Below are 27,171 nucleotides of genomic sequence, written 5' to 3' on the forward strand. Positions count from 1 at the left end.
AGTTAGTATCAGCACATCCCGTGATTGATCAATCATTGTCACTGATATTCAGTTTGCATCTTAGGAACTGCCTATATTGCCCTAGGCAATATAAGGGCCACCTCTATTATGTCAAATACATACGAATGCTTTTAAAATACTTTCATGAATTTTTGAAATCTGTAAGAGAAATGTTGTATTCAGCATTTATGACCTAGCCCATTTTCACCTACAAACACTGACATAACAGCAAACATAGTCTCTATCAGCTACGGAATTGCTGGAATGTCCTCAAAAGAGACTCACCTCTTTAAGATGAGAAATACACTGCTGGCTTGTAGGCTGGTTCTATAACATGATCTGTATGCACATCACATGCAGTTGTCCTTGACCATGACTGTGCAAACTTCAAGGGTTCTGGGACAAAGGGCTTCTCACAATACTTACCCAACAAGCTCACAATTATTAATAGGTTTCCTGGATATCAATCAGGAAGCCCCAAGCATCTGCCCCTAGCATGCAGCCAGCTCAGTGATGTTTGGATGACTGTGAATTAGAAGCCAGTCTCAGGTGCCTTGGGGGAAGGCAAGACAATTGTCTGAGTTTGATCACTTCTGAAAGAGCTAACTACAGAAGACCCAGCAGTGACTATAGCAATGGTAGCCTTTTGCAAGGAACTTCTTCAGGTAGCCAATATGGCTTTCCTCTTAAAGACACCTGTCACCCTAAGCAATAATGCCACAGATAAATCCAATTTTAGTATATGTTCTGCCGAAGCGAGTGCAATGCCACAGATAAATCCAGCCTTACCCTAATTCAGTCAGCTTGTGTCCTAAGACTGTTTCCTTTCTCATGGAAGACACTCCATCCTTGTTCTTTGCTGACTAGAAGAGGTAAACAGAGGATATAGAAAGTGGTAGCACAGACAGTAGAATATATATACCTATATTACTTGCATCAAGGCTGTGTTTCTCTATTATGGTTGTAACTAGAAGAACAGAGGAACTGCTTCTGAATCAATAGTTTTGGACCCAGAGTCCACACAATACTTTCTTTTTAATAAGTATCCATGTTACAAAGCTCTTTGGTAGCAGAAATGGGCTTAGACCCCAGCTTTCTAACATTTTGACCGTGATCTTTCTGGTAGAACAGTGGTGCTCATGTCTGGCCGCACATTCAAACCACCTGGCAGTTTAAAACTAACACAACATTGTTTTGATTCAGTGGGACTCGGGTGGAGCCCCAACCACTGGTCATTTTAATAATACCTCCAGGTGCTTCTAATATGTAGCCAGATTTGAGAACTACAATTCCAACAGATTCTGTTCAAATGCACGAATTACAACAGCTTAAGTTTAAATGCATCTCAGCAGGTACAGCTGGTTGTCTTTAACAGGTAAAATTCTGTGAGAAGCTCAGCCAAAATGCTGATGACTGATGTTATATATGAAAATACTTCGTAAATTACAAAGTGCTAAACAAGTATGAGGTGTTTTATTATCAGCAACAAATGCTTCCTGAGAGTGTCTATGTTGGTAGTTCTGAAGTAGTAGCCTTGGTCTTTCCCCTTAAGAGATTGCAGCCTCATGATTTACAATCTAATAATAGATGGTCATTTGTTTCCGGTAAATGTGTCTTACGAAGAGCGTCAGTAATAGCGGTCCCCCTGCGGGCCAGACAACCTGATACAGTGTTAGAGGCTGCAGGGCAGCCTGGGGGTTAACAAACAGCAGCAAGTATTACACACGTTAAAAGCCAGGTTGCCTGCTCTAATTTTCAAGGGTTCTCACACAAAGAGAAGCTAAGGAAACAGATAACCAAAGGTCACTTCTGAATTTCCATTAGAGCTAGGGCTCCCATGCAGGTGTCCTGGATTTAAAAGACAGTTGAAACCCTAAGGTGATTCTCATTTAATTAATTTCATTCTGTGACTGGCAATCATTAGAAGGGGCCAATGTGGCCCCAAACAGCGCAAATGATCGTCCACAGCACTTGGATCAATTAAAGAAGAGAAATGGTGGGCAGGCAACCTCTGCACCTTTAGGTACCCCCTTTCATTAGGAAATCGAATTTGAGCTTGATGCAAAGTTGAGCTACTCTTCACTGTTATCAGACCTGCAGGGGCTGACATCAGAGATACCTGCATTTAACAGATAAACATACCATTCCTCTGTGGGCTACAGTCTTCATTTCTTCAACGTTTTCTCCGATGTTATTTCACATGAGCTCAGTGAGAGTGCAGGCAGGATAGGTCTTGTCTGAGTTTTAGAACTGACAACCCTGACACAGGGAGGTTATAAGCTTGGTCCAAGATGACACACAACAGTAAGGGTCAGAGTTGGGACTGGAGTCCCGCAACCCTACCTCTCCTGCAAGGGCTTCCACTGCCTGTGGTGGCCTGTGACTCGTCTTACAGAAATTTGTAGAAAGGCTCATTAAAATTAGCAAGGACGGGCAGCTGGGTGGCTCAGTCGGTTAAGCGTCCGACTCCTGATTTTAGCCCAGGCCATGATCTCATGGTTCATGAGTTCGAGCCCCGAGTCTGGCTCTGCACTGACAGCACAGAGTCTGTTTGGGATTCTCTCTTTCTTTCTCTTTCTGCCCACCTCCTACTCTCACTCTCGCTCTCTCAAAATTAATAAACATTTATAGCAAGGACTTCTAATACATCACAGCGAAGATTTGATTTGTGAACATATTTACAGGTAAACCATCACATATATTGTAATAATCATCTATTCGATCCCACAGCTTGCTATTTACCCTCACTTTTCTTTCTGTAACGGTTTAATCACCCTGTTTCTAAGAAATCATTTACATCCCCTTCCTCTTGATCCCCAGGATTTTCTGAGGTCGTGACTTTAAGTAACCTGAAAACTTATTCTGGTATTTTGTTTTATCCTAGTGATTAAATGTGTCCTCATGCTGACAACAGTTTTTCTGGCTTAAACCATCATTCTATTTATGGTTTGAGTTACAAACCCACGAGTTCAGAGAAATCATTTTATCTCACAGACTTCGGAGTCTTACAAGGGGCAGAGCATTTTGATGTCAGAGTGGCGCTCTGGATAACATCCGGATGCCTAGATGTGGCCCAGGGTGCCTATATCTACCTTTACATCTATTTTTAAAAATTATTTTTAATGTTTACTTTTGAGAGAGAGCGCGCGCGAGTCCACACAAGCGGGGGAGAGGCAGAGAGGGAGGGAGGCACAGAATCTAAAGCAGACTCTAGACTCTGAGCTGTCTGCACAGAGCCCAACACAGGGCTCAAACTCACGAACCGCAAGATCATGAGCTGAGCCAAAGTCAGAGGCTTAAGGGACGGAGCCATCCAGGCGCCCCACCTTCACACCTATTACAGAGTAAGAATGTGGAATAGGAGCTAGAGGGGCTGAGGGCTGACTTTCTGCTTGGAGATTCTCCAGGCAAGTCAACCCTGGCATCTCAGTGCTCAGAGTGTCTCATTTCTCAGCTGTGATGCAAGAGTACAGAAAGTCACAACAACAGGCTATCTGTGTACAGCAAAGACACGTGAGGCACCTGTGTGGTCCCCGGTTATGCTCTAGCAGTAGCCCTCTGCCTTAATTAGGTCCTCACATACCCTTCTCTCTCCTACCTCATACTTTAATTGAGCTGTTCCTTTTATTGAAATTTTCAATTCCTTTGTCAAAGGTGGAATACCATTGAAATTTAGGGTGTAGCCCTTGGAATCAGACTGCCAGCATTCCAAGTCTGCTGGGAAGTTTCAGGCAAGTTACTAAACCTCTCTGTGCCTCAGTCTCCTCATCAGTAAACTGGAGCTGTTAAAAATAGTACATACTTACATATTATTGTTGTGAGGATTCTAATAAATATGAAGTGCTTTAACCATGACTAGTACAGAAATATTCAGTTAAGTGTTAGCATTTATTAGTAATAATTCAAGTTCTTCTTTCGAGGTCCCAAAGTGCCTCAACTTCTCCAAAAAGCCTTTCCTAACTCTGTAGTTTAGTTTTCATTTCATCTTCAGATCCCAGTAAATGTACCTTGAACAGCACAGCCCTGCTATAGTTTGTTATACTGCTCTATTTTACTCTTTGGGCATTGAGTCATAATTTTTTATCCTCAACTAGACTGTAAGCTCTTTAGGGGCACAGAACGTCATGTCTACCACCTACCTACTCACCCCCATCCCCACACCTCTCCAAAATTTGAGTGTGATTTTTCTAGATTTTTCTACCATTGCCTGTCCTGCTGGGATAGCATTGAAGAGTTCCCCAGACCTTCTATCCAGCCTGCCCATCTAGAAAGACGCTGGACCATCCGCAAATCACTGGGCAGGGTTTAGAAGCAGCCTTGTAATCTGGAGAACCATCTAGAACCCTGAAACTAAATAGTATGCTTTCCCGTCTCTCAGTCTTTGATTCTTTATTTACTACCTTTTATTATTTGAGGATACATTTGCCATCCCAGTAGATTATAGACTCCTCTGAGGATGGGACCAATCCCTATTCATATTTGTGCCTACCTTCCTTCCACCATGCCTCCAGGTGCTCAGTAAATATTTGCAAATGCTGTGAGATAATAATATAGCGTATTAAGGATGTGACTCTGCTCCTGCTAATCTCTTCTATCGTCTAGCCCTCCCACATTCAGGGAGATTTCCATTGCCTAAGAGATAAGTCACTGTAGCATAAAAGTAGAAATCCAGAGTTCATTCTTGCTCTTGAGTTTCAATAATTTAAGCTGTTTAGGATTCAGAGCATAAAATTTATGCCATAAACAAAAGATTTGGAAGAATACATAATTAGAGCCAGTTTCTCCAGTTTCTCCTAAGTCTACCCAAACTAAAGAGGCTCTATGAGGGCCAAGAATGGCTGCAGGTCTGGGTGACAGATGTAAGAACAGAAACACCCATGGTTCACTCACTGGGCTTGGGAGGAAAGGTTGCAAGGAGCATCTGTTCATACAGTCTAAGAGGCTTCCATGCCTAGGAGTACAAGGAACCTGAGAGAACCTGACCCAGGAGGCCCCGCCATGCAGACAGCAGCCTCGCGAGGCGGGCAGGAGATGATGAGAGATGTGGTCTCAGCAAATACCAGTGTGTTTAGCTGCTCCTCTGCCCTGTATTGATACCTGGAGATTTAGATGCACCCATGGGCTTTACATGCAACCCCGGAAAGTAGAGAGAAAACACTCCTTGGTAAAATGGGGACGCAAAATATAAATTAACTTCATCGTGGAAAACTAAAGTTACATTTCCTGAATGCTTGAGTGTGTGAGCTGAAATTCTTAACAGTTATACGGATAAAAAATAAATTTAAAATTTCCCTTGAGATAATTAATCTAACTGGGAACTAAGTTACACTGTGGAAGACACAGTGGCCATCCTTGGTATAAATATGGGGGAAAAAGGAGGGAAGGAGAGAGGAATGGAAAGGGAAAAAAGGGCATATATAAAAGTGAGGATACTCAAGTCGTCCCTTCTGTTATTTTATTGAATCACTCAGTAAATATTTGTCACATCTGCTTTATGCCACTAAGGTAGGTGGCTGGTCTGGGGACACATGCAGGATATGAAGGGGATGATTCATTCGTTTTTATTCTTCATGTTTCTGCAGTGTGGTTTCACGAGATGAATTCATGCAGCACTTGGACTTAAAAAGAGAAAGGACAGGGGAAGAGCAAACTGCACATCTAGTGTGAAGAAAGCAGTGTGGCTGGAGCGCAAAGGCAGAAGAGCAGTGCTGGGTGGCTTCTTTCCTTGCCAGGCTCTGCCTGGAATTGAGCACTCGTTCGGTTTTGTCTGTGTGCGTAGAGACCAGAGTGCAGGTTCATGCCTCCAACAGGAAGCTGTTTCCAGGGAACTGGGCATTTTGCATCAATCTCCAGGTGAAGGACACGACGCTAAGGTGAGAATAGTGCAGCCCCTGTCCACATTCACTGCCTTTTAGGACCCAGTAGCCGGTGACATCATCATCTTCACTGTGGTTCTGTGAAAATGGGTCTGCCCCAGACCCAGCTCTAATGACCAGCCTCGCAATCAGCTTCTGCCTCAGCAGTGTTGCACTTTCCCCAGCAAATCAAGAGCACAAATGGTTAAGAAACTATTAAAGTGGCGGCAGCACAGCCAGTGCTTGGAGCCCCCACCTACCTTCAAGTTCTGCCATCCACCCTGTGTGGGTTTAACACAGACCACAAGAACCACACGCTTACACCGTGTTGTACTTTTTCATGGAGACTTTGTTTTAGACAAGGTTACTCACTACTATGTTTGGGCCAGGCTGGACCCTCATCTTTGGAGTCCATAGGGTTTCCATAATGGAATGGACAATTCATAGTCGTAGAAAGGAAGGAATCTATGTTGTCCCTTGTGCAGAGACAGACCTTAATTTTGAGGAGTATAGTTTCTTTCACTCACCTCACCTACAAAGACGTGCTAATACCTTTTGTGTTTTCTTTTTATAAATCTGCTTTTTTATCATTAGGCTTTTTAATCGGTTTTTATTACTAATCCATAATTGACATTAAGCTCAAAATTAAACTAAACTAAAACGAAACTAAACTATAATTGAAAACTTTGGACTTTCTGGTTATTTTTCCTAGCCTTTGTTTACATGCTTGTAATGACGCTTATTCTACTTATGCTGAGATTTATCAATTCTAGACATTACCTATTTATTTCCCGTTATAGCAAATGACAGGCATTTAGTTCTATCACCCTCATATATATCCACGTAGTGTGCTGGAACCTACTGTATCTGCTGGTGTGAGCAGATTGTCAAATTTTCAGGAATTTTGCAGGCCAACAATTAAATGGTTGGTAGCTCGAAACTGACCATGGTGGGAGTATTTACACCATGGAAATCAACATGTTACCAGGGCTTTTCTCCCATGGAAGAACTAGTCGTTAAACATTTCTGAGCAACCATAGTTCTTCGTCCATACTCTCACAACTGTGGGTTAATCTAAAAGTTGAGAGTTTAATTTTAATGACTAGTAAATTTTGCTCCCCGTATAACCCATTGATGCACCAAAATTACTGACTTCAGTATTTTATATGGAGTTAATAATTACCTCATCATTGTCAGGCTGACACCTCCTGAACCTAATGGACAATCCATGAAAAGTGAGACAACCAATAATTATGTGCTTATGAAGTATTTTTGCCAAGCAAATCAATCTGAATCTATTTAAGCTTCCACAGCTAAATACCAATTTACTGGTAATTTGAAGATAAGAAACCAATCAACTAAATCCAGAATGCAGAATATTCTACAGAACTAATAACTCACCTTCCCCAACAAATCAATGGCATAAATGGGGAGGGGGGTTGGAAGGAAGGAGGTGACTAGGGATCTACTATAGAAAAAAACAGATTTAAGAGTCATAACCACCAATTTCCATGTATGGGCCTTGTTTGGATCCAAACTCAAATCAAGAAACAATAAAAAGGTATGCTTAAAGGGTACATGCACCCCTATGTTTATGGTAGCATTATTTATAATAGCTAAGATATGGAAGCAGCCCAAGTGTCCACTGATTGATGAATGGATAAAGATGTGGTATGTGTGTATATATACATATACAAATTCACATACACAGTGGAACATTATTCAGTCATAAAAAAAAAAAGAAATCTTGTCAGTCGCAACAACATGCATGAAGCTAGAGAACAATGCTAAGTGAAATAAGTCAGTCAAAGACAAATACCATATGATTTCACTTATATGTGGAATTTAAGAAACAAAACAAACAAAGGAAAAAAAAGAGAAACCAAAAGACAAACTCTTAACTATAGAGAACAAACTGATAGTTACCAGAGGGGAGTGAGTAGGGGGATGGATGAAACAGGTAATGGGGACTAAGGAGTGCACTTGTTGTGATGAGCACTGGATGGTGTATGAAACTGTTGAATCACTATATTGTACACCTGAAACTAGTATAACACTGTTAACTGGAATGAAAAACTTTTTCCAGAAAGTCTAAATTTAAAAAAATAAAAAATAAAAATGTAGGAGGACAGATGAGATGAAAGTGACTGAATTTTAATAATTGTTGAAGATGGATGATTGGTCTATGAGAGTATCATTAGATTATTCTCTCTGCTTTTGTATATGTGTGAAGTTTTCATAATAAAAAAATTAAAGTTATTTCATTTAAATTTCAATAATTTTCTTTGTATTTCACCTTGTTAATTTTTTTAAAGGGACCGTCAGATTGGTTAAATATAAATTAGTAAATTTATATTGTTTCTGAAATCCTCAAGCACAATAGATAATCTATCGGTGTCATTTTTTCAGGTCTTTCTCCCAGAGTCCCCCTTCTCCCTTTACAATCTGGATTAGCAGTACACTGAGGTTTCTGTATAGCTGTTGATTTGGAGTTTTCATCTCCATGACCCAAGACTGTCCATATCTGTTTTCCTATGTTGGATTCACTCTCTCTCTCTTTGTTGATATACTCCCACTTTTTTGCTGAAGTACCTGCTCCAGTAGCTTCCTAAGAAAAAATAAATGTGAAGGAATTTTTTAGTCACTGCCTGTTTTTATTCTCTCCTTACATTTGATTTGGCTTGATTTTTTTCACCCTCAGAATTTTGGAGGCGTTTCTCCATTTACTCTTAAGTCTCGAGTGTAGGTGTTAGAAAGTCCAATGTTATTTTGACTTTCATTTTTTTTCTTTTTAGATTTTAGGATCGTCTCTTTATCCCTGTTTAAAAATTTTCTCAGAGGGCACCTAGGTGGCTCAGTTGGTTAAGTGTCCGACTTTGGCTCAGGTCATGATCTCATGGTTCACAAGTTTGAGACCTCTGTCGGGCTCTGTGCTGGCAGACTGGAGCCTGCTTCAGATTCTGTGTCTCCCTTTCTCTCTGCCCCTCCCCCACTTACACTCTGTCTCTCTGTCTGTACTAAACATAAAAAATTTTTTTTTTAAGATTTTTTCTCAGGGTGCCTGAGTGGCTCAGTTGGTTGAGATACCCCTCTTGATTTTGGCTTAGGTCATGATCCCCAGGTTGTGGGATCAAGCCCCGCATCAGGCTCCACATGAAGCCTGCTTGAGATTCTCTCTTGCTTTGCACCTCTCCCCCATGCATTTTCTCTCTTAAAAAAAAAAAAAAAAAAAATCTATGCATATGCTGTCAGTCAATGTCTATTTATTGTACTGGGCCCTTGTGAAACATGTGTCTAATAGGTCTGGAAAATTTTTCTGGTTTGTTTCGTTATAACCCTACATTCTCTCTGAGCTTTTTCTGTGACTCTTATTCACTGGATATTAGACCTATTAATCCCAATTTAATGATTTTATTTGGAGAAATGGTGTGTGGAAGTAAGCAGGAAAGATGTCAGGAAAGGCTGAGTGAGCTAATCCGACCCAGCTAAAGAAGGGTGTAAAAGAAGTTTGAACAGAAGTGTCCTAGGCACTCTTGAAACCTACAGCTTGACAAAGCCACCAGGGAATCCTTTAGTCAAAGCCTGCTGACAAAGGAATCCTGCGTCTTAAGAATGGGTTGGCTTTATTATTCCTGCTGCACTCCAACATTGGTGATAACCTAAACCCAAGCACGGACTCTGTGCGTGCGGTGAAGGATTTCAAAGCTGTGCACTGGGGCCCTGGGCAATTACCTTCTGGGAAGGTCTGAGGTGCCAAATTTATGGCCACTACCTTAAAGCAGGATCTATTAATTCTGTGATGTTGAATGCGTTAGTCGATGTACTGTGCCTAAAACAGTGTCAGACACATCTCAAACACTATTGTTACCGAGCGACAAGGAGATGCTTACAAGGGTGTGTGATTAGCCAAAGGAATTGTTATAAACTTTACAGTCTAAACTTTAGGATCTATTTCCACTTTAAGCACTATTCCAGTATGTTTAGTGAACTTGAGTACAAGCCAAAGCCAGGTGAGAAATGGCAGAGTAAAAAGACATTGGAAGCTCATTATTATCAGAACAATCAGAAAGCTGGGAAAGGTGTGTTTGACAGCAGGGAAAGAGAAAAACAATAAAAAGCAAAAATGACAAAAGCACATTATTTTCAGGATTTGTAACAACAGGAAACTTAGCCCCAGCAACTTCAATAGGCATGGCTGCTTCGTGGTATTCCAAAAACGTAACAACCAATGTTCCTAACAATGACTCTGATATCAAAAAAGGTTTTACCGGTACTTTGAGGAGGCAGGAAAGTATGAAGTGCACTCTGGAATGATTTCCATCCAGAATAGCTAACACTGCAGCGGAGCTCCAAGAAAGAGCAAATCCTCCACGGTGCTGGGCAGCTGATAGTTTTATTGATCTAATTAAATATATGGCTTTTTTGTTTCCCTGTGCATTAATTGCATATCATTTCTTACTGTCACTTGATAAAGAACCATCCTTACTCTTCTCATTTTACAACCTGATTTTGTATCAAGATCCCCACACCTTGTGTGGCATTAGTCATCACTGCCTAGATTTGCTTGCTTCCTAGGCAAACATAAAATCTCGATGATAAATCATGAATACCAGCAGACCTTCCAAGTCATTTAAATGAAGCCCCTGAGATGGGCTTGGCCGTCCCACGACTGGCCCCGAGAGGACACTCCAATGGCACACACGCCCAGATTGCTGATCTGAACGCTGTCTGCCCCAGCTGCCTCGGCAGCAGGCTTCGTTTTGACAACACTTCTGGTTTCTGCCCAGCGCTCCTTGTCACATGTTCCTGTTCTTGCATGTGAACCGCTGACATGCAGTGCTTCCACAAACATTGGGTTAACAACAAAATCTCTGGCATGGGATATGTCACCAGTTACTTTGAAGAATAACTAAAAAAAAAAAACCCTGCTAATAGCTCATCTTCTAACCTCTCGGGAGTTCTGTCAGAGTCTGAGAAGCTGCAATCTAGAGTAAAAGACTTCCACTGTGAAATGGGTTGCTTACGGCAGGCGGCAGGCACAGTGGGACAGCAGCAGCCACACAAAGAGCGAAACATACAACGGCAGAGAGAAAGGCAGCGAGGGCTGCGAGATTCATACGTAGGCAGAGACAGAGAGACAACATGCCAACATGCACACTGTGCCCTGTCCTGGTCACTTCAGGCTCTTATAACAAAAATACCATGGACTGGGTGGCTTAAAACACTCGGAAATTTATTTCTCACAGTTCTTTAAGTGAGGGAATTCAAGATCAAGGCTCAAGCAGATTTTGTGTCTGGTGAGAGCCCACCTACTGGTTCATCGACAATCAGCCTTCTCACTGTGTCCTTACACGGAAGGAGGAAACTCTCTGGGGTCTGTCTCTTTGTAATTCCACTAATCCCAATCATGAAGGCTCTGCCCTCATGACCTAATTACCTCCCAAAGACCCCACCTCCAAATACTATAATGTGGGTGGGGAGTGGTTTAGATTTCACCATAATTTAAGTTTGTGACAGATAAAAAGGAAACCTCATTTAGTATGGAGTCGGGAGGCTAGCAGGGGGAGCTCACACACCCTACCACTCCTTGTCAATTGCTGACCCAACAGGAAGAGACTGCATCTTGCTTGCTTGCTGATTCTACTTCTTTACCACCCCAGCAGGAGGAAAAAGGGCCCCACCCCTTGACCCTGGCAACAACCCAGCCAATGAGATATTGTCGCAAACAACTGAGACAATAAAAAGCCACTATACCTCAAACTCCCAGTTTACTCCAACCGACTTTTTGTTTATAAAAGCCTTCCTGATTTCACCCTTTGCTCTGTACTAGAGCATTCCTCTCCTTTGCTCTGCATACTTGCCTATGGCTTTGCCATAGCCTGCTTATCCCAAATTGCAATTTTCTATTTCCAATTAATCCCATATTTGCTGTTAAAGTAATAAGCGGTTTTAAGGTTGGGGGAACACAAAAATTCAGCTTATAGCATATCTAGAACATGTTTCAACGTCAAGAACAAAAGCAGAATCTGCCTCATTTTCCCACTGATTTGTAAACTCCTTGGGGGCAGAACAGTTTGTTTGCATCCACACTAAGTCAAATTTATGAGGAGGAAAACATCGTCATACTAAGCAGGCAGTGTTTCACTCACACTTGATAACAAAGAAGATGTCCTAAAAGACAATGTCCTGAAAGAAATCTGCTCCCAACATTATTACAAGAATTAAAATAGCTGTTAATTTTGCACACGTTCAGTTTTCCCTAGTTCTTGGCTGGTACCTCCTTTTAAGTTATCTATTGTTTTGGTTTGTTTGTTTTTATTTGGAAAAGGGCTCAAAGGGCTGTTCTAGATTCCATACATCCCAAAGGACAATTGTTTTAATTACCACTTCTGCCTCATCTATTCTCACACACAGCCTTCTAAAGTCATCTATTTTTCAGTGAGTGGTATTTCCCCTTTCCCTTTTATTCTAGATGGCATCAGCCCATTTTGAAATATACAGCTAAAAAAAACAGCTGAAATGCACAAGGAAAAGTAGGCAGGAAGAATTCTGGCCTGGCTGGTCAGATTGTTACTTTTTTGTCTTATTTTTTTCTGTTCCCCATTTTTTTTCTCCTCATCTTTGTATTTTTTTCAGGACTTGAAAATTAAATATGCTGCAACTCCTTAGGAGTGAGTAAATTCAAGAGAATAGTTCAGTGACAATCTTTAGAAACTAAAATGTATCTGAATTTAAAACTGTAAATTGTTTTGTTTTTCCTCCAACTAAATTGGTCAGATATGAAAAACTATTCCAGCATTCCAACTTCTGAGTACAAACAACATGTTGGCAAATTTGTATTGATTTTACCTGCCAATCTAGATGCAATCACACTTTTTAAAGCAGATTCCTGTAATTTGCTTTTCTATAAAATGTCACCAACGCATTAAATACTTTGAAAACAGTCTTTGTAAATCAATCTGCACTTATTAGATTTGTTTAAACGATAGCATTAGAATTCCACGCCGAGATTTAATTTGGTTTTAAAATAACTCGCTACATGCAGAACATTTCCAAGGGTGGAGAGGCTAGTTCCCAATTACTTTCATGCCGTCAGTGCTAAATGTGTTTAATGACTCACTTACCTCCAAGCTGTGGGTTCTCTGAAGATCTCCCTGTTCCATGAGATGCACACGTTTTACCTCAGGCTATTTCATATTTTTACAGAGGGGAAAATGCAGAGCCATTGCCAAATAAAAAGTAAAGGACTTACCTTGTTCATGTCAAAGGTATTATAGACTTGATCAACATGTTGATTGGCTTTTTGATTCAGACCTTGCAGACCCAAGAGTGTCTTGAATTCATGCAGTGTTTGCAGGCCGGATGGATATTCCCTCATAAATTTTTTGTACCACACATAGGTCTCTTTAGCAGGAACTGCTTTCTGACCACCAGCTATGGATTCATTATTTCCCATCGTGATTCACAGTCTGCAGCTTTTTCTCAGGTTGTTTTCACGTATGGTCTCTCCCAATTTAGTTCCTCACTTCTTCACTAGAACTGGAGGCTAACATATGCCTTTAGAAAGCTAGTCTAACCCTCTTACAGCTATAGGCTAAATAAGAATAGAAAGCCAGTGAGATTAACTCATCTGTACAGTTTTAAGACTAGGTCATTTATCGCTAACTGATGGGCTTGTGCTGCCATTCAGAGATACAGTTTTCTGTGAAGGGCAGAGGCTTTGTCCTTGCCATATTGTTAGCCATCAATTATGCCTACATTGAGGAGGGGGGTCTAATGGAAGGAACTCTGAGTTGCATTCAGGAAGCCTGGGACTGAAACATTACTTAGTTTCTATAGTCTCACTGTTCCCATCCGTAAAACAGTAACAAGGATATTTGCTTTTTCATACCTAAATATTGTGAAAATAAATTTAGATGTAAAAACTATTAAAACCGTGGAAAAATTATACATTGAGAATTGCTAAATTTAAAGGAAGTCTCTGTAGAGAAGAGGGAAATGGGTAGAGATAACCATATTATCAGCAGTAAAAATGTTGTTGATGTGATAGGCAGTCTGCAGATAAAGGGACGTGTTGAGCTGTGTCTTGGCATTGTTTTTCTCTTCTTTACTTTGAGACAGCGTGTATGCAGGCAGGCTCACACAGCCAGGGAGGGGCAAAGAGAGAGGGAGAGAGAGAATCCCAAGTAGGCTCCACGCTGGCAGCACAGAGTCCCATGCAGGGCTCTATCTCATGGACCGTGAGATCATGACCTGAGCCGAAATCAAGAGTCGGATGCTCAACAGACTGAGCCACCCAGGCACCTCATCTTTTTCTTTTTTTTTCCATTTCTGTATTTTCTGTCTTTCAAATCCGCTTCTACCCAGGCCCTCTGCCTGCTAACTTTGTCCCACTCCAGTTCCCAAGCTAATCTTGTCTGAGTCAAGCCCCAGTTGCACAGGAATTGAAAACTGAGCAAATGAGCATAAGAACCGTATCCATGGTCCAGTAATGGAAAGGAAGTGCCCTGTGTGATGTGGCAAGCAAGCCATCTTGCTGCCAACCATACGTAGGAGTAACAGAATTACATTCTTTCCACCTAGGGTCATTTGGTCCCAAGCATGGTTATCCCCTCCTAACCTCACTCCATTTTTCCCCCAATTCTCATATTGACTCAGTTCCTAAGTCCGGTTTCTCTAAGTTACTATTCCTTAGTCCTAACTTATTACCCATTCAAAACCCCAGGTTCCCCAAGAACTGGAGCCTTTGGGGCCTTGACAGGAAATGGGGGTGGCTAGGGTATATATGATTAATTTTGTTTCACACATACCAAGGTAGACTTTAAGTAGAAAAAAATTTGAACCCATAATTACAGCTAAATAACATGTGTTCAGTAAGGTTATCGAAATTTGGAACACCTTCACTTATAAGTATTACTTGAAACCATTAGAGTAGGTGAGATTTCTTAGGCAGAGTAAAAAGAAAGAAGATGAGATAATAGGACTAAGTCCTGGTAGGAAATAGGAGGAGGGTCCTGCTACCATCTTCCAAAGCCAGTCTCTGGGGAAGTCCCTGTGCAGTCTCCAATGGTTTGCCAGGATGCTCAGAGGCATTGACTTCTTATCACCATTAACAGTTATTAATCACCAATTTTTAGTTAAAAAAAAAAAAGAATGGCTACCGATGATGCAAGAGGAAGGTAATGAAAGTTTTCAAGGGGCCAAGAAAATCCCCTGTGGAAGGAAAATTTTGGATAAATCAAGAATACAAGGACCTGAGATCTGGAAACTGTGTTTCTTCATGTAAATTATGCTTTTCAAAAAGTCTGCATAATGATTACTTGCTGATACAGAAAAAAACGTTTAAAACTATTACAAATAGTATAAGAATTCTTATATTGGGTACAATATTGATATCCCAAACTCAGGAATCCTGCTACATAAAACATTAACTAGTTATAAGATAATGGGGAAAAGTCTTCATTTATAAAAGGTCAAAGAATAAATCTAAATTACAATAAATTTAACTAGAATGTGCTGGACATATTTGAAGAAAAATTTTAAATGCTAATACAGGGTACCAATAAAGACTTGAACATACAAAAAGGCATATTTTGGTTTGGGGTAGAAAGACTTGATATTTGAAAAAGGCAATTCTACCTTAATCTATCATACCACCATACGCCAAACAAAATGCAAATAAAGTTTGAGGGGAGGGGTGGGTGTTGACTAAAAAAGCTAATTCTAAGTCTGGATAAGAATTAAACATGCAAAGATACAAAAGAAAATTCTCAAATATAAAATTATTGACTATCCCTACCAAAACAACTTGGGTCCAATGTGAGAAAAGATGGAACAAGCAATGAAAAATAATAGACATTTTTTACAGAACTCGGCCCAAATACAAATAGGAATTTGACACGCAGTAAAGGTGGCAGTGCAGATCAATGGGGAAGAGACTGATTTTTCAATTAACAGTTTGAGGACAATACTGTATCTATCTGGAAACACACACAGTTGGATTTTTAACTTATTCCTTTCACCAAAATAAATTCTAGATAAATCAAATATTTAATAATATAATGACTAAAACCACTATAACAAGGAAAAATTTCTTTCTACTTTCAGCATTTGAATGTCTTCTCTAAATCGGACTACAAAACCAGAGGGCTGGGGGGCTCTGTCAGTTGAGAGTCTGACTCTTGATTTCGGGTCAGGTCATGATCTCGCAGTTCATGGGTATGAGGCCCATGTCAAACAGGGAGAACAGCAAGGAGCCTGCTTGGGATTCTCTCTCTCTCTCCCTCTCTCTCTCTCTCTCTCTCTGCCCCTCTCCCACTCACACTCTCTCCCTCTTCTCTCTCTCAAAAAAATAAATAAACTTAAAAAAAAAAAAGAAAGACAAGGATGGAGTGAAGACCTTCCACCATATTCCATCTCACATGGTCTGAATTTTGCATTATGTGTATGTACATAAAATCAAAATTATACAATTCCACAAATATTAAATGTTTTATTGCTTTTGTCCAAAGTTGTAGACATATCTAAATTAAAAAAAATAATCAGTTATCAAGGAAAATGTAAAAACACAATTTACACATGTATACTATATGCTCACATTATAGTTAGAAGATTTGCACTTTTACTCCAACTCAACAATAGAATTATCATATAAACAATATATTAAAGTTTCTGAGGATTTATATTTTCTGCATTACTGAGTAATGGCTGTAGTGGAGACAGGGCATGTGGTCTTTCCTTTTCAACACAAGTTTTAAGTTTAACTGTAGTGCTCTGTACACTGATTTTGAAAACCACTGTTTTCTAGTTTTTGTAGTCATTTAAGTGAAACAAAATGTTTAAAACAAAACAAAAACAAAGTCATTTAAGTGAAAACAAAATTTAGCCTAACTGACATTTCCATCTTTCTTACTAGCTCACATGGGAATGGGAGAACTCTAGAAATAGTTTCTGAAATAACAGGAAGAGTTAGGGAACAGGGCTGCAAATATGTAAATTGTAAATCAGTCTCCATTTCTAAAGCACACAATTTTCTTACAGTTAAACAGGGCAAACCATACAATAATGAGTACAAAGGGAAATACTGTTTGAAAAGAATCTTCCTTTTTCTTACTGGCATTTTTTAAAAGGGCATATCTTTTCTCACATTTAATTTTGAGAAGTACTTTCAGTGTTTTTCTAAAGGGAGACTGTGTCCTGTATCTGTAGTCACTTTATTCAAAGCGTTCTGAAAAAGGGGATTATCTTCTTTAAGCAAAGCTTCTAAATAACTGTCAATCTGCTCCAGGTCTCCTGCTGGACCGCCCTGGAAAAGAGAATCAACAATCATGGCAGGCGAAGACGCTACAGGGATTATGCTTGTAATCTGGGTGGCCTCTGAGCAGCCTTCCCTGCGATTCATGTAGCAAGAAACCCACATCACACTGGAATAATGCTTTTAATCTCTTAAAATGTTTTTGCATTTCATCTCATTTTATGCGCACAAGTGGTTAGGAGCTTGAATCATTTTTTGCTTCTTTAGTGGAGGTAAGTTCAACCGGCTTTCCTTCTATTTAATTACTTGTCATATTCCTAAAGCCACCCTGCTTCCACCTCATCTTCCTCTGTTATAGGCTCTCATCTCCCGTTTTAAAAGTTCATGAATCTGAACAGATGAGTAGGTGAATTCTGACTTCTCTGTCGCTCCTCTTCCCCTCCACCATCCTTCCCCCCCAGCCCCCGGCTTGTGCCCTCATGGGTCGCCTTTCTGTTCTTCCCCCACTTCTCTGTCTGGGTAATTTCACACTCTCCTTCCCTGGGCTGCTTAATCCATGAACAGCCCGACAAATGCTGCCTCTGTACTGACTTAAATCTCCCTCCCTCAAGAGCACCCATGGGTTCAACCTGCTCTCCAGCTGAGCTGGTTGGATAAGAGAATTCTTAGAAAGGACCTTTCAGAGGTTCCCAGTGAGTGTGTGGCACCACCATCCCAGCTTCTCCATCCCTCACCTGGTTCTATTAACCTGCTTGTGCATGGTTCCCTCTGCCTTAGGCCTCTGAAGAGTACTGAGGCCCAGCTTTGTGACTGGGGTCCTGTCCCTACAGACAAGCATACATGATATTCATGTTCCCCTAGATTTTCAGATACTCACTGGCCCTGAGGGATGCCCTGTGTCACCCTTCTGACACTGACGGCCCTCAGTCCATCTAATCCTTTGCTCTCTGCCTGGCAAAGCATACTTCCTTCTAGGACTTCAGGTTGGTTCTGTCCCAGCCTCTTCAAGTACCTGCTCTGTCCATCCACTTTGGATGGATGTCCATCTATCTTCTCTCTTGTCTTCGCTCTGTGCCAGTGAGGTGGCTCTGGCATTCAGAGGCCGTGGAAATAGAAATTTCAAGTCAGGGATGAGAGTAAAATATATTTGGGCAGGAGCCCTTTGAGTACCTCTCCAATGATACTAGATGAAGCATGTCATATGCTCCCTCTGCAGGCTAAAGCCCTTCCCCTCCTTACCAAACTTTGTGAATCGAGCCAATTAAATTCATACAATTACTCTGGCTGCTGCGCGGTAGCCTAGGGGTTTGGCATAGAAGGAAGAGTTAATCATTATTCTTTCATTTTTTTCCCTAGCTACACATAGATTTGCTATTATGAAAACCAATAATTTTTATGAACTTTTTTTGGTAGTAGTATCGCGCTTTTATTATATAGAATTTCTTTGGTGTCTCTAGTGTTTTGTAGTAAAACAACAATCATCGCTGAAACCGTCCCATGGTGGCGGGCTCCGTACCAGACGTTTCACACATAAAAACTTCTGCCACCTTTTGCAGCGAAAAGAATCAAAAGGAGCTGCACTCGAATCCCACTCTTCCGGCAATAAATGAACTCAAATAATGACTTTGGTAGTACCGTGGATAGAAGCACAGTTAAAATTACCATATGTGGAAACAGTATTAAGCGTCCTTTTTTATTTTAACACGGAAATACTTCAGCTGTTGCCTAGACCACCCAAGGTAGAGGGAGGGTGGTATCTTTTTTGGCTATACACTCAACTTAAGCAAAAAAGATTTTCTGAGTTTCATTTTGTATTTAATATAAGAGAAATCCGAAATAACCCAAAGGACATATATTTTGTGAAAGAGGAACAGATTCACCTTGAAATGTTCACAGCCGACTGAAACCCAGGCAGCCTGGCTTCAAAGCCCAGGCTCATCACGTATACCATACTGATGGGTGTCAGTTTCCTGGTCTCTCCCCCACCCCCTTCCTGGACGAAGTAACCCTCCACTCCTCAGTCAGGGCTCTCTCGGGGCATTCAGCTCCGGCTCTCACACCTTACGTGGCCTAGGAGGGCCCTGTCTCCTGTCCCAGACTCAGGACCTGTGTCTGAATACAAAATTCCACATGCTTCTTAGACTCTCTGTTGATTTCTCAATTTATTTCTAGCAGCTGCAGAAAGACTTCTCAACCACGGCTACATATTTTTTATTTTATGTGTTCTGTCCAGCATTTCTACATGCTATAGAAATAAGAAGGGCTTTTCCTCGTTAGCTCAACCCATCATAGCAGCCCTGTTCATTATGTGTTCATATATCCAAACAAGATGCACAGCATACCCCTACAGTGTTCCCTGAACTCTCTAACCTCTCCTCAAAGATTAGAAGAGTCTATTTTTATTTATGTACTGGGATGATAATTATAACATTTTGTTGTTTAATAAAATGAGAAAAAAATTCCTAATGGAAATATACTACTGAGGAGACGGGGTGACCAAACTATACCAACAGCACAAGCAAAGGTTCTAATTTTTGTAAGAGAAAAAATAGCAGACCTCGTGTATACTTTCAAAATTCATTTATGTACAATTTCAATATCCTTACACGGAGAATAAGGGCTGGGTTAAATGACTCGTCCAAAGCCAGTAAGTGGATGACAATATCAGAGAAGGAAGCTGGCTGAATGCTCTTTCCACAAGGTATATTCCTACTACTCAAAATTGCATTACCTACCAGCTGAAGTTTCTGCAACAATATTGCCAGTTTTACCCGAAGATTATTCAGTTTGTCTTCAGTAAGTTTTCTTTTTGCTTCACATTGTCCCAGAGCTATTTCATTAACCACTCCTCTTGTATTTGCTTCGTAGATAATGGACTGTATTTTCCTCTTTAGTTCTCTTTCATATTGGACCATGTAAACATGCTGGATCTGGGAATGTTTTCAAAAACAGTTTTAGTATATTTTTAAAGTATTACTTTCCCTCCTCGTATCAGCAAGCGATTTCATATTCCAATTCTGCACACACGTACCAAGTGTCAACTCTATACCTGTGCACTACAGGTGCTCGAAATTTAAGACATGGTGATACCCTTAAGGAACCTGCAATCCGACGGAAGAGGAAGAGAGACAGTATGTGTAATACTCCAGTAACTATAAGGATGAGAAAAGCACACCAAGGTGAGCTTGGAGATCCTTGCTTGGAAATCGAAAAAGAACCCAGTAATGGCGGACCCAGTGATACCAGATTGTGCAAGGCACAAAGGGGGCAGTTGGTGGTGCCTATGACCCTCTCTCCACAGCAGCAGTAGCTCACAGGCAATGACAGAATGGCTGGCTACTCGGGGCTTTCCTGGCAGATGATGTCGTGTTATTTATAACTCAAGTCTGTAACATCTGAAAAGCACAGAAGCTACAGTAAGAGGAATACCTGTTCTGTCACTCTCTTCGTGTCCCTTATCTGGAAGCAGAATATGGTCATATACTTACGCATATGACCCTTGCTAATTTGAGAGTCTTGGATGCTTTCCAAGGGTTCGTGCTGTGACTGAGACACTCACGGGGTAGAAAAGGTAATGGAGAGGCCAAATGCTCCAATTTCAAAATGACATTAATTGCTTGTATCAACACTTGGAGAGGGCCAGGGGATATTCTGAGAAAAGAGATACAGAGCAAATCCTGTTTCGATATACATTTCAGTGTTTCTGTAATAAGGAGTGTTCTGTGTTCTGTGTTCAGATATGACTGGGATACCAGAAAAACTGTAAGGTAGCTTCATTTGTCTTCTCGGTCTACCCTTGCCCTTCCCCTCTCCCCCGCACTCACTAATACCTGCAGGCCCTTCCCAGACACTGTCCACATCAGCATCTTTAAACACTCATTGCCCTCATGTATTTCTCCCTTTTCTATAAAATCCTTTAAACAAACAAACCATACCCCCCTAAATATTTTGAATTCCACTTAAAATTCACTAACCACCTCCGAAATTCAAGGCACGGAATTTTGTTATAGGTGATATAAAGATATATAAGGTCCAGCCTTTGCCTTCAAGAAGCTTCCAGTCTATAGAATGAGACAACACAAGTGTGCAAAAAATGTGTCTTATGGGAAAAGATACACTGTGCTGCTAGTGAGGCACAGATATTATTAGAGTTGAGAGGAGGGTACAGATTCTCTATTAAATTAAAGATCACTGAAGTCCTGAATTAAAGTGCTTGACATGCATTAATATCAATAACTTACCCTCCAATTATTTATGCTTTGCATTTGCTATTAATCAAGAGTATTTGGGACAGGGACCCATTTTAGAGTCTTAAACTGCCTGGACACTTGAGTGAGGGCACCAAGAATTAACAAGATGCTGAAATCCTTGACCTGGCTCTACCTATTCTTACCTTACCTACTGAGTTGCAGGCCTCATTCTTCCAGGAATATACCAACCTCATTCCTGCCTCAGGCCCTTCGCTTTTCCTGCTTTCTCTTTCCATTTGTTCAGCCCTAACCTACACAACGCTCATTCTTTGCCCTTCAGGTCTGCTCTGGCTCAGGTATTCCTTGCTCACGGCATCTGAAATAGGCTGTCCCTTCCCCAACATGCACTGTCACTGTCTATCCCCAGGCCCTGTACAATTATTGTATGGTATATCACATGTTTATTTATTTACATGTTTAGTATCTATCATTATGTGATGCTACATTATGCTCTGTTCATTACCTGTCTTTACTCAGGAATGTAACCTCGATGTAAAAAAAAAAAAATTGGTTTTATTCACCTCTGTGTTTCCCATGCCTTCCACACGTCACTAAATAGTGGGGAGTTAAGAGAGCAGATGTACCACATTCACAGCAAGAGAATTTTAAGCATGCAGACCAATCCTTTCCTGAAACCCAGGCTACATTCTGAGATCTTGGAGGGGAACCTACTTTTGAACATCCTCAATTCAACCTACAGGAAGTTGATGATTTACAAGGCAACAACCACCTCCTCCAGAAAGCTTCATAGATGCTTTTTTGTGGAGGCTTTAGTCCAACCCAGGGAGTGACATCTCCCATGGCCTGAAGGTAGACTAGGGTAAATAATTCAGCTCAGCTGGAATAAGGAGGACAGGGTCACAGATAGTTCAGATGTTACCAGTCACTCAGGGCTCTTAGTGTTCAAAATTCTAGAACTTCACAGCATTTGCCATTCTGAAAAATGGCCAGGGAATACTTTTTAATAAAAGCAACAGCAGTAATAATAATAATAATGATAATAATAGGATAAAATTAAAAAGAAATCTGAAAACAACGGTATTGCTTATCAGCAATGAAAAGGAACATACTATTGATAATGCTCGATGTGAAGGGCATTATGCCAAGTGAATAAAGCCAATCAGAAAGTGACACGTGCTATACGATTCCGTTTCTACAGCATTACTGAAATGACAAAATTACAGAGATGGAAAACAGATGAGTGGTTGCCTGGAGTTGAGGTGATTATCTGTGCGCAGTGTGACTATAAGGGATGGCACACGGAGATGTGTGGTGGTGGGAGTTCTGGATCCTGATTTTGGTGGTGGTTACACAAGCTTACACATATGATAAAATGAGACACATATTTCACTAACGTAAATTTTGTAGTTTTGATATTCTACCACAATTATACAATTCCATAAGACCTAAGCATTAGGAAAAAATTGAAAGGTACATGACATCTCTCTATTATTTTATAACTTCCTATGGATCTATAATTACTTAAAAAATAATAAGTTCAAAAGACAACATTTTTGGGTTTTTTTAATGTTTATTTTTGAGAGAGAGACAGACACAGCATGAGCAGGGGAGGGGCAGAGAGAGAGGGAGACACAGAATCCAAAGCAGGTTCCAGGCTCTAAGTTGTCAGCACAGAGCCCCACGTGGGACTCGAACTTATGAGCTATGAGATCATGATCTGAGCTGAAGTCGGAGGCTTAACAAACTGAGCCACCCAGGCACCCCCAGACAACACTGCTAAATACAGCATGACATAAGGAATGTTTATATAGCACACTACATTCAAAGTCATATATTGTCCCTCAAAGTTCACAATTTTGTAACCAAGCAAACTATTTCCTTCAAACACTACCAACCAGTTTTCTGATTTAGTCTTCTGCTTTTCTCAGGCTAACATCTCTAGAAGGTTTCTATAAAAGGTAGCAATTTTGAGAACTTTCAAAGTCAATGTAAAAGGACTTCTGGTTGCATTAACATTTTAATTAAGATGAGTAGAGAATTGTAACAAGATGAGAAGCTTAGTTCTGCTGGCTAAACCTACTCTCGTAGAGGTATTTGAGGAGGATCAAAAATGGAATTCTTTTCAAACTCCTTTAATTCAGAACAGAATTAGGATTTGAAAGAAAGGATATGCAACTGAGAGTTTAATTTTCTGCCTTGAATTTAAAAAGTCCGAGTTCTAGCAGCTCTGGAGCCCCAGAATCCTAAGAAGTTAAGGCAATCCTACAAGATCTACAGATTTTGTACTCTACATATAAGTATTTGCATGTGAGCCTTTATGTGGTCAGGCACTACAGCAGAAACAATCTACTTTGACTCAGTGCACAAATGGTAATAAGGTCTAGATGCATTCAAAAGTACTGAGTGAATGCAACAGGATATAGAATTTGATAAGACAGAATTGTAACTTCAAGGATTCTATAATCTACTAAAGGAGAAAATAAAATACAAGAAACAACTACAATACAAGGCAGAAAATTTAACTAATGCTAAAATGGTTTTAAGTTTCTCTCAGAATACAGAAGGTCACATGGACAGACTGAGGAAGGCTTGAAGTGGAAGGTAGCATTGACCAGACTCCACATAGGGTGGACAGGATTTCAAGAGGCCAACTGTGGACTGGGAGAGTAGTCAAGTATGTCGTGGGGGACAGCACAGGGAAAGGCTAAGAGGCAGGCCAGTCTAGTGGAATGGAGCAATTCCATTTTGTATGGGGCAGATGGTTTGTGAGAGGAAAGAATAAAAGATGGTGGCTCAGGTCAGGTCACATACGACCACCTGTGTGGTCATAAACAATCTCTTACTATTAGCAGTTATGGAAACCAGGGCATGGTGACCAAAGACATTTGTGACTTATCAAGGGTCCTCCTGTGCTTTGTTGAAGCTATCTTTACTAAAAGTATGCAGCGTAAGCCAAGTTGCATAGATCTGTCCTCTACATTGATTCCAAAACATGATTTTAGTAATTTTTATAACCGTCCACCTAAAACTACCAATTACTAATAAAATCCTCATGACCAAGCAGTTTCATATTGGAGAAGTCATGATTCCAGTTGTGCTATATTTTGCCTGCGACATCTCTGTTTCAACAGGAAGTCATGGGGTCCTGACTGTTTAGCTTCCTTTGATCCTTTGAATTCCACTTGCCCTAAACACGAAGAGAATTCTACTCATCAGCTCTGCTAACACTGTTCCCGTGTATAAATACTTATTCAGTGTGGCCTCCAAAACCCAACAACGACATGGCTCTATTACTGATCCTATAGACATTGGAAAAATGCCATTTTGTATTACATACATTATGTATGTAAAGGACATACATAAGCCTGGATAAATTAAGATGTGTGACACCCTAATTCTTAGCAAATTTCTAAGTTTCATGGTGTGAAGTATTTAAATCAGAATTTCCTAACCAGCAAATTAAGATCTGTGGAAGATCCAGGAGCCTTACTGGTAACTCTTCAAGCTGGCTGCCACAGGTTTACAGTTGGGACAGTTCCTGATGGGACACTAAACAACCTGCCCACCACACCCTCCCCTTTTCATTGTCAGCAGCTCCCCCATATGTGTCTCATCATGCAATATCAAGCTCTCTAGTAAGTAAACAATAATTCTTTTATACCAAAAGGCTGAGACACTGTGGTACACCTATTACAAGTAACACCTGCAAACTCTGTCACAGGATGAAGTCTGGGTAAGAAGATGGAAGAAAGTGATGCAGAGAGTGAGCTTTGGGTGGGATGAATCTGGGTTCCTGAATCTGCTACTTATTTGCATCATGACATTGGAATATTGTCTTTCTGACCCTCTAGTTTCTCATTACTAACATTAAGACAGTGGCACCGACCTCCCAGTGTTGAGAGAGTTAGATGAGGGAATGGCTATTAAAGGACTAGTTCAGTGCCTGGCTCTACTGCTGTCTCTTGATCAACTGAAGTTTTTGCCTTCACTGATGAAAATAATACTAGTGCTCGAACAGGATCAGAAATATTTTGAGTGAAAACTTTGTCTTGTAATCTAGTTAGGAAATGCTGACAAGTATGTCTTGAGGCTGAAAAGCGTTCAGTTACTCCTTTTAAACAAACATTATTCAAAAAATAACCTCACTCTTCAGTTGAACAATAACGGGAACCTTCATTTCCAGCTGTTTAATCACAGTCCAGTAGGCACTCAGTCAGAGACATCAGAGGCAAATATGTCCACAAGAGTGTTACATTTAGGCCCATCCTACACTTCAAATGCTTTGTGATACAGCCTTTCTAAGAAGGAATCTGGCTTAGGTTCTAATTTTCATTGCAAGTTTGTCTGGTTACACGTCTTTAGGAACTTACTTCACAATTCGATTTCATTTATAAAACAAGAAAATCCAGGTGCCTGGGTGGCGCAGTCGGTTAAGCGTCTGACTTCAGCCAGGTCACGATCTCGCAGTCCGTGAGTTCGAGCCCCGCGTCAGGCTCTGGGTGGATGGCTCAGAGCCTGGAGCCTGTTTCCGATTCTGTGTCTCCCTCTCTCTCTGCCCCTCCCCCGTTCATGTTCTGTCTCTCTCTGTCCCAAAAATAAATAAACGTTGAAAAAAAAATTAAAAAAAAAACAAACAAGAAAATCCAAATCTACTTCATTCCCTACAAAAGAGGTGAGGCGATGCCTCCGTTTCTGTGCACTTCGTACAATTCCAGGGGGAGCCGTGCACCTCCTGGTCTTTATAGGCTCACATGCGATTATGACAGTTTTCCAGAAGATGGCTGTAAGCATAAGTACTTGTACTAGGATTAATTGCTTTTATAACTACTTTTATAGTGGAAAAACCATAAACTTAAAAACTGTCAATAGGATACCAAAAAACAAAACAAAACAAAAAACCCCAGAGATAGCAAGTTGTCCAAAATAATTAAAAACTTTAATCTACAAATGATTTCTGGTTGAGTCCAGTGTCTCGAGGATTTCATCTATTTCTTAAAGACACAGGATGTCATCATGTTTTCTGTTTAAAATATAGACCTACTCTAAGTTCATAAGTTTTATGCTGTGGAAACGTTTGCATTTTAAAATTCAAAAAGATGTTGCTTTGTGACATCTGATATGCTCCACATTAATCTTATTCTTGATAAGAGAATGCAAATTTGATTTCCTTCCAAATCTAACATTTGGAAATGTATATTATTTCTCCTTTGGAATATGGGATCATTTAGAATATAAATGACTACCTTGAAAAAAAGCTTACCTGGCTGAAGCCCATTCTCAGCTTTTTGTTTGTCTGCTCTGGGCACTGCTCCAACTGTTTTGTAAATGATAACAGAACAGGATATTAACTTTCGGAGGATGAGCTGTCTACAACAGAGTTATAACATGCAAGTATCTAGTACTAAAAAGCACCAAAGCCTAGAACTGGCCAACATTGGTACTGTGGGTCTTTTAAGGCTGGGTCTAATTAAATTAATTAACTAAAGTATACCTCACCTTATTCCAAAAAAAGATTAAGGCAGTTTACATAATTAACAAACAACATGGTTCAAAAATTGCAATAGAAAAAAAAAGAAAGTGAAGGAAAAGTAAATGACAAATACTAAGTACTCAAGACGGATGTCAAGAAGGCAGTTGGAGTATGGGTTTCATGAATGGGAATACCACAGAAATAGACTGGGGAGTCACTGGTGTATGGGGCAATACTCAAAGTCACAGACTCGTTGAGGTCACCTAGAAACAGGACTTCACAGACAGAAGACAGTGGCCCAGAAACGGGCCCTCAGATGTGCCAACATTTAGAAACCAGAGAAGGAGTTGAGTTGCCAGCAGAAAAGACGGGAGGGAGGAA

At 40.5% G+C, this 27,171-nt stretch overlaps 2 protein-coding genes across 5 annotated transcripts in view; both read right to left on the reverse strand.

Moving 5' to 3' along the window:
* GUCA1C (guanylate cyclase activator 1C) overlaps positions 1–13,554 on the reverse strand; it is a 32,874-nt gene extending 19,320 nt beyond the window's left edge. The window contains exon 1 of the mRNA XM_003991614.5: positions 13,108–13,554. Within this exon, the coding sequence (XP_003991663.3) occupies positions 13,108–13,311 (204 nt within the window). The 5' untranslated portion in view covers positions 13,312–13,554. The remainder of the gene's footprint in view (positions 1–13,107) is intronic.
* Positions 13,555–16,353: 2,799 nt separating this feature from the next.
* The window catches only part of MORC1 (MORC family CW-type zinc finger 1), a 167,047-nt gene continuing 156,229 nt past the window's right edge, over positions 16,354–27,171 (reverse strand). For 2 of the 4 annotated variants that reach the window (XM_045036902.1, XM_045036904.1), the window contains 2 exons: positions 26,581–26,634; positions 19,673–20,039 (listed from right to left, as the gene is read on the reverse strand). In XM_045036902.1, coding sequence (XP_044892837.1) covers positions 19,680–20,039; positions 26,581–26,634 — 414 coding nt within the window. In that variant the 3' untranslated portion in view covers positions 19,673–19,679. Of the gene's footprint in view, positions 17,161–19,672; positions 20,040–26,580; positions 26,635–27,171 lie in introns of those variants that run through there. The other 2 variants (XM_019839671.3, XM_045036903.1) reach the window with 2 other exon arrangements.

The sequence above is a fragment of the Felis catus genome, chromosome C2 (assembly GCF_018350175.1).
Source record: "Felis catus isolate Fca126 chromosome C2, F.catus_Fca126_mat1.0, whole genome shotgun sequence".
Lineage (NCBI taxonomy): Eukaryota > Metazoa > Chordata > Mammalia > Carnivora > Felidae > Felis > Felis catus.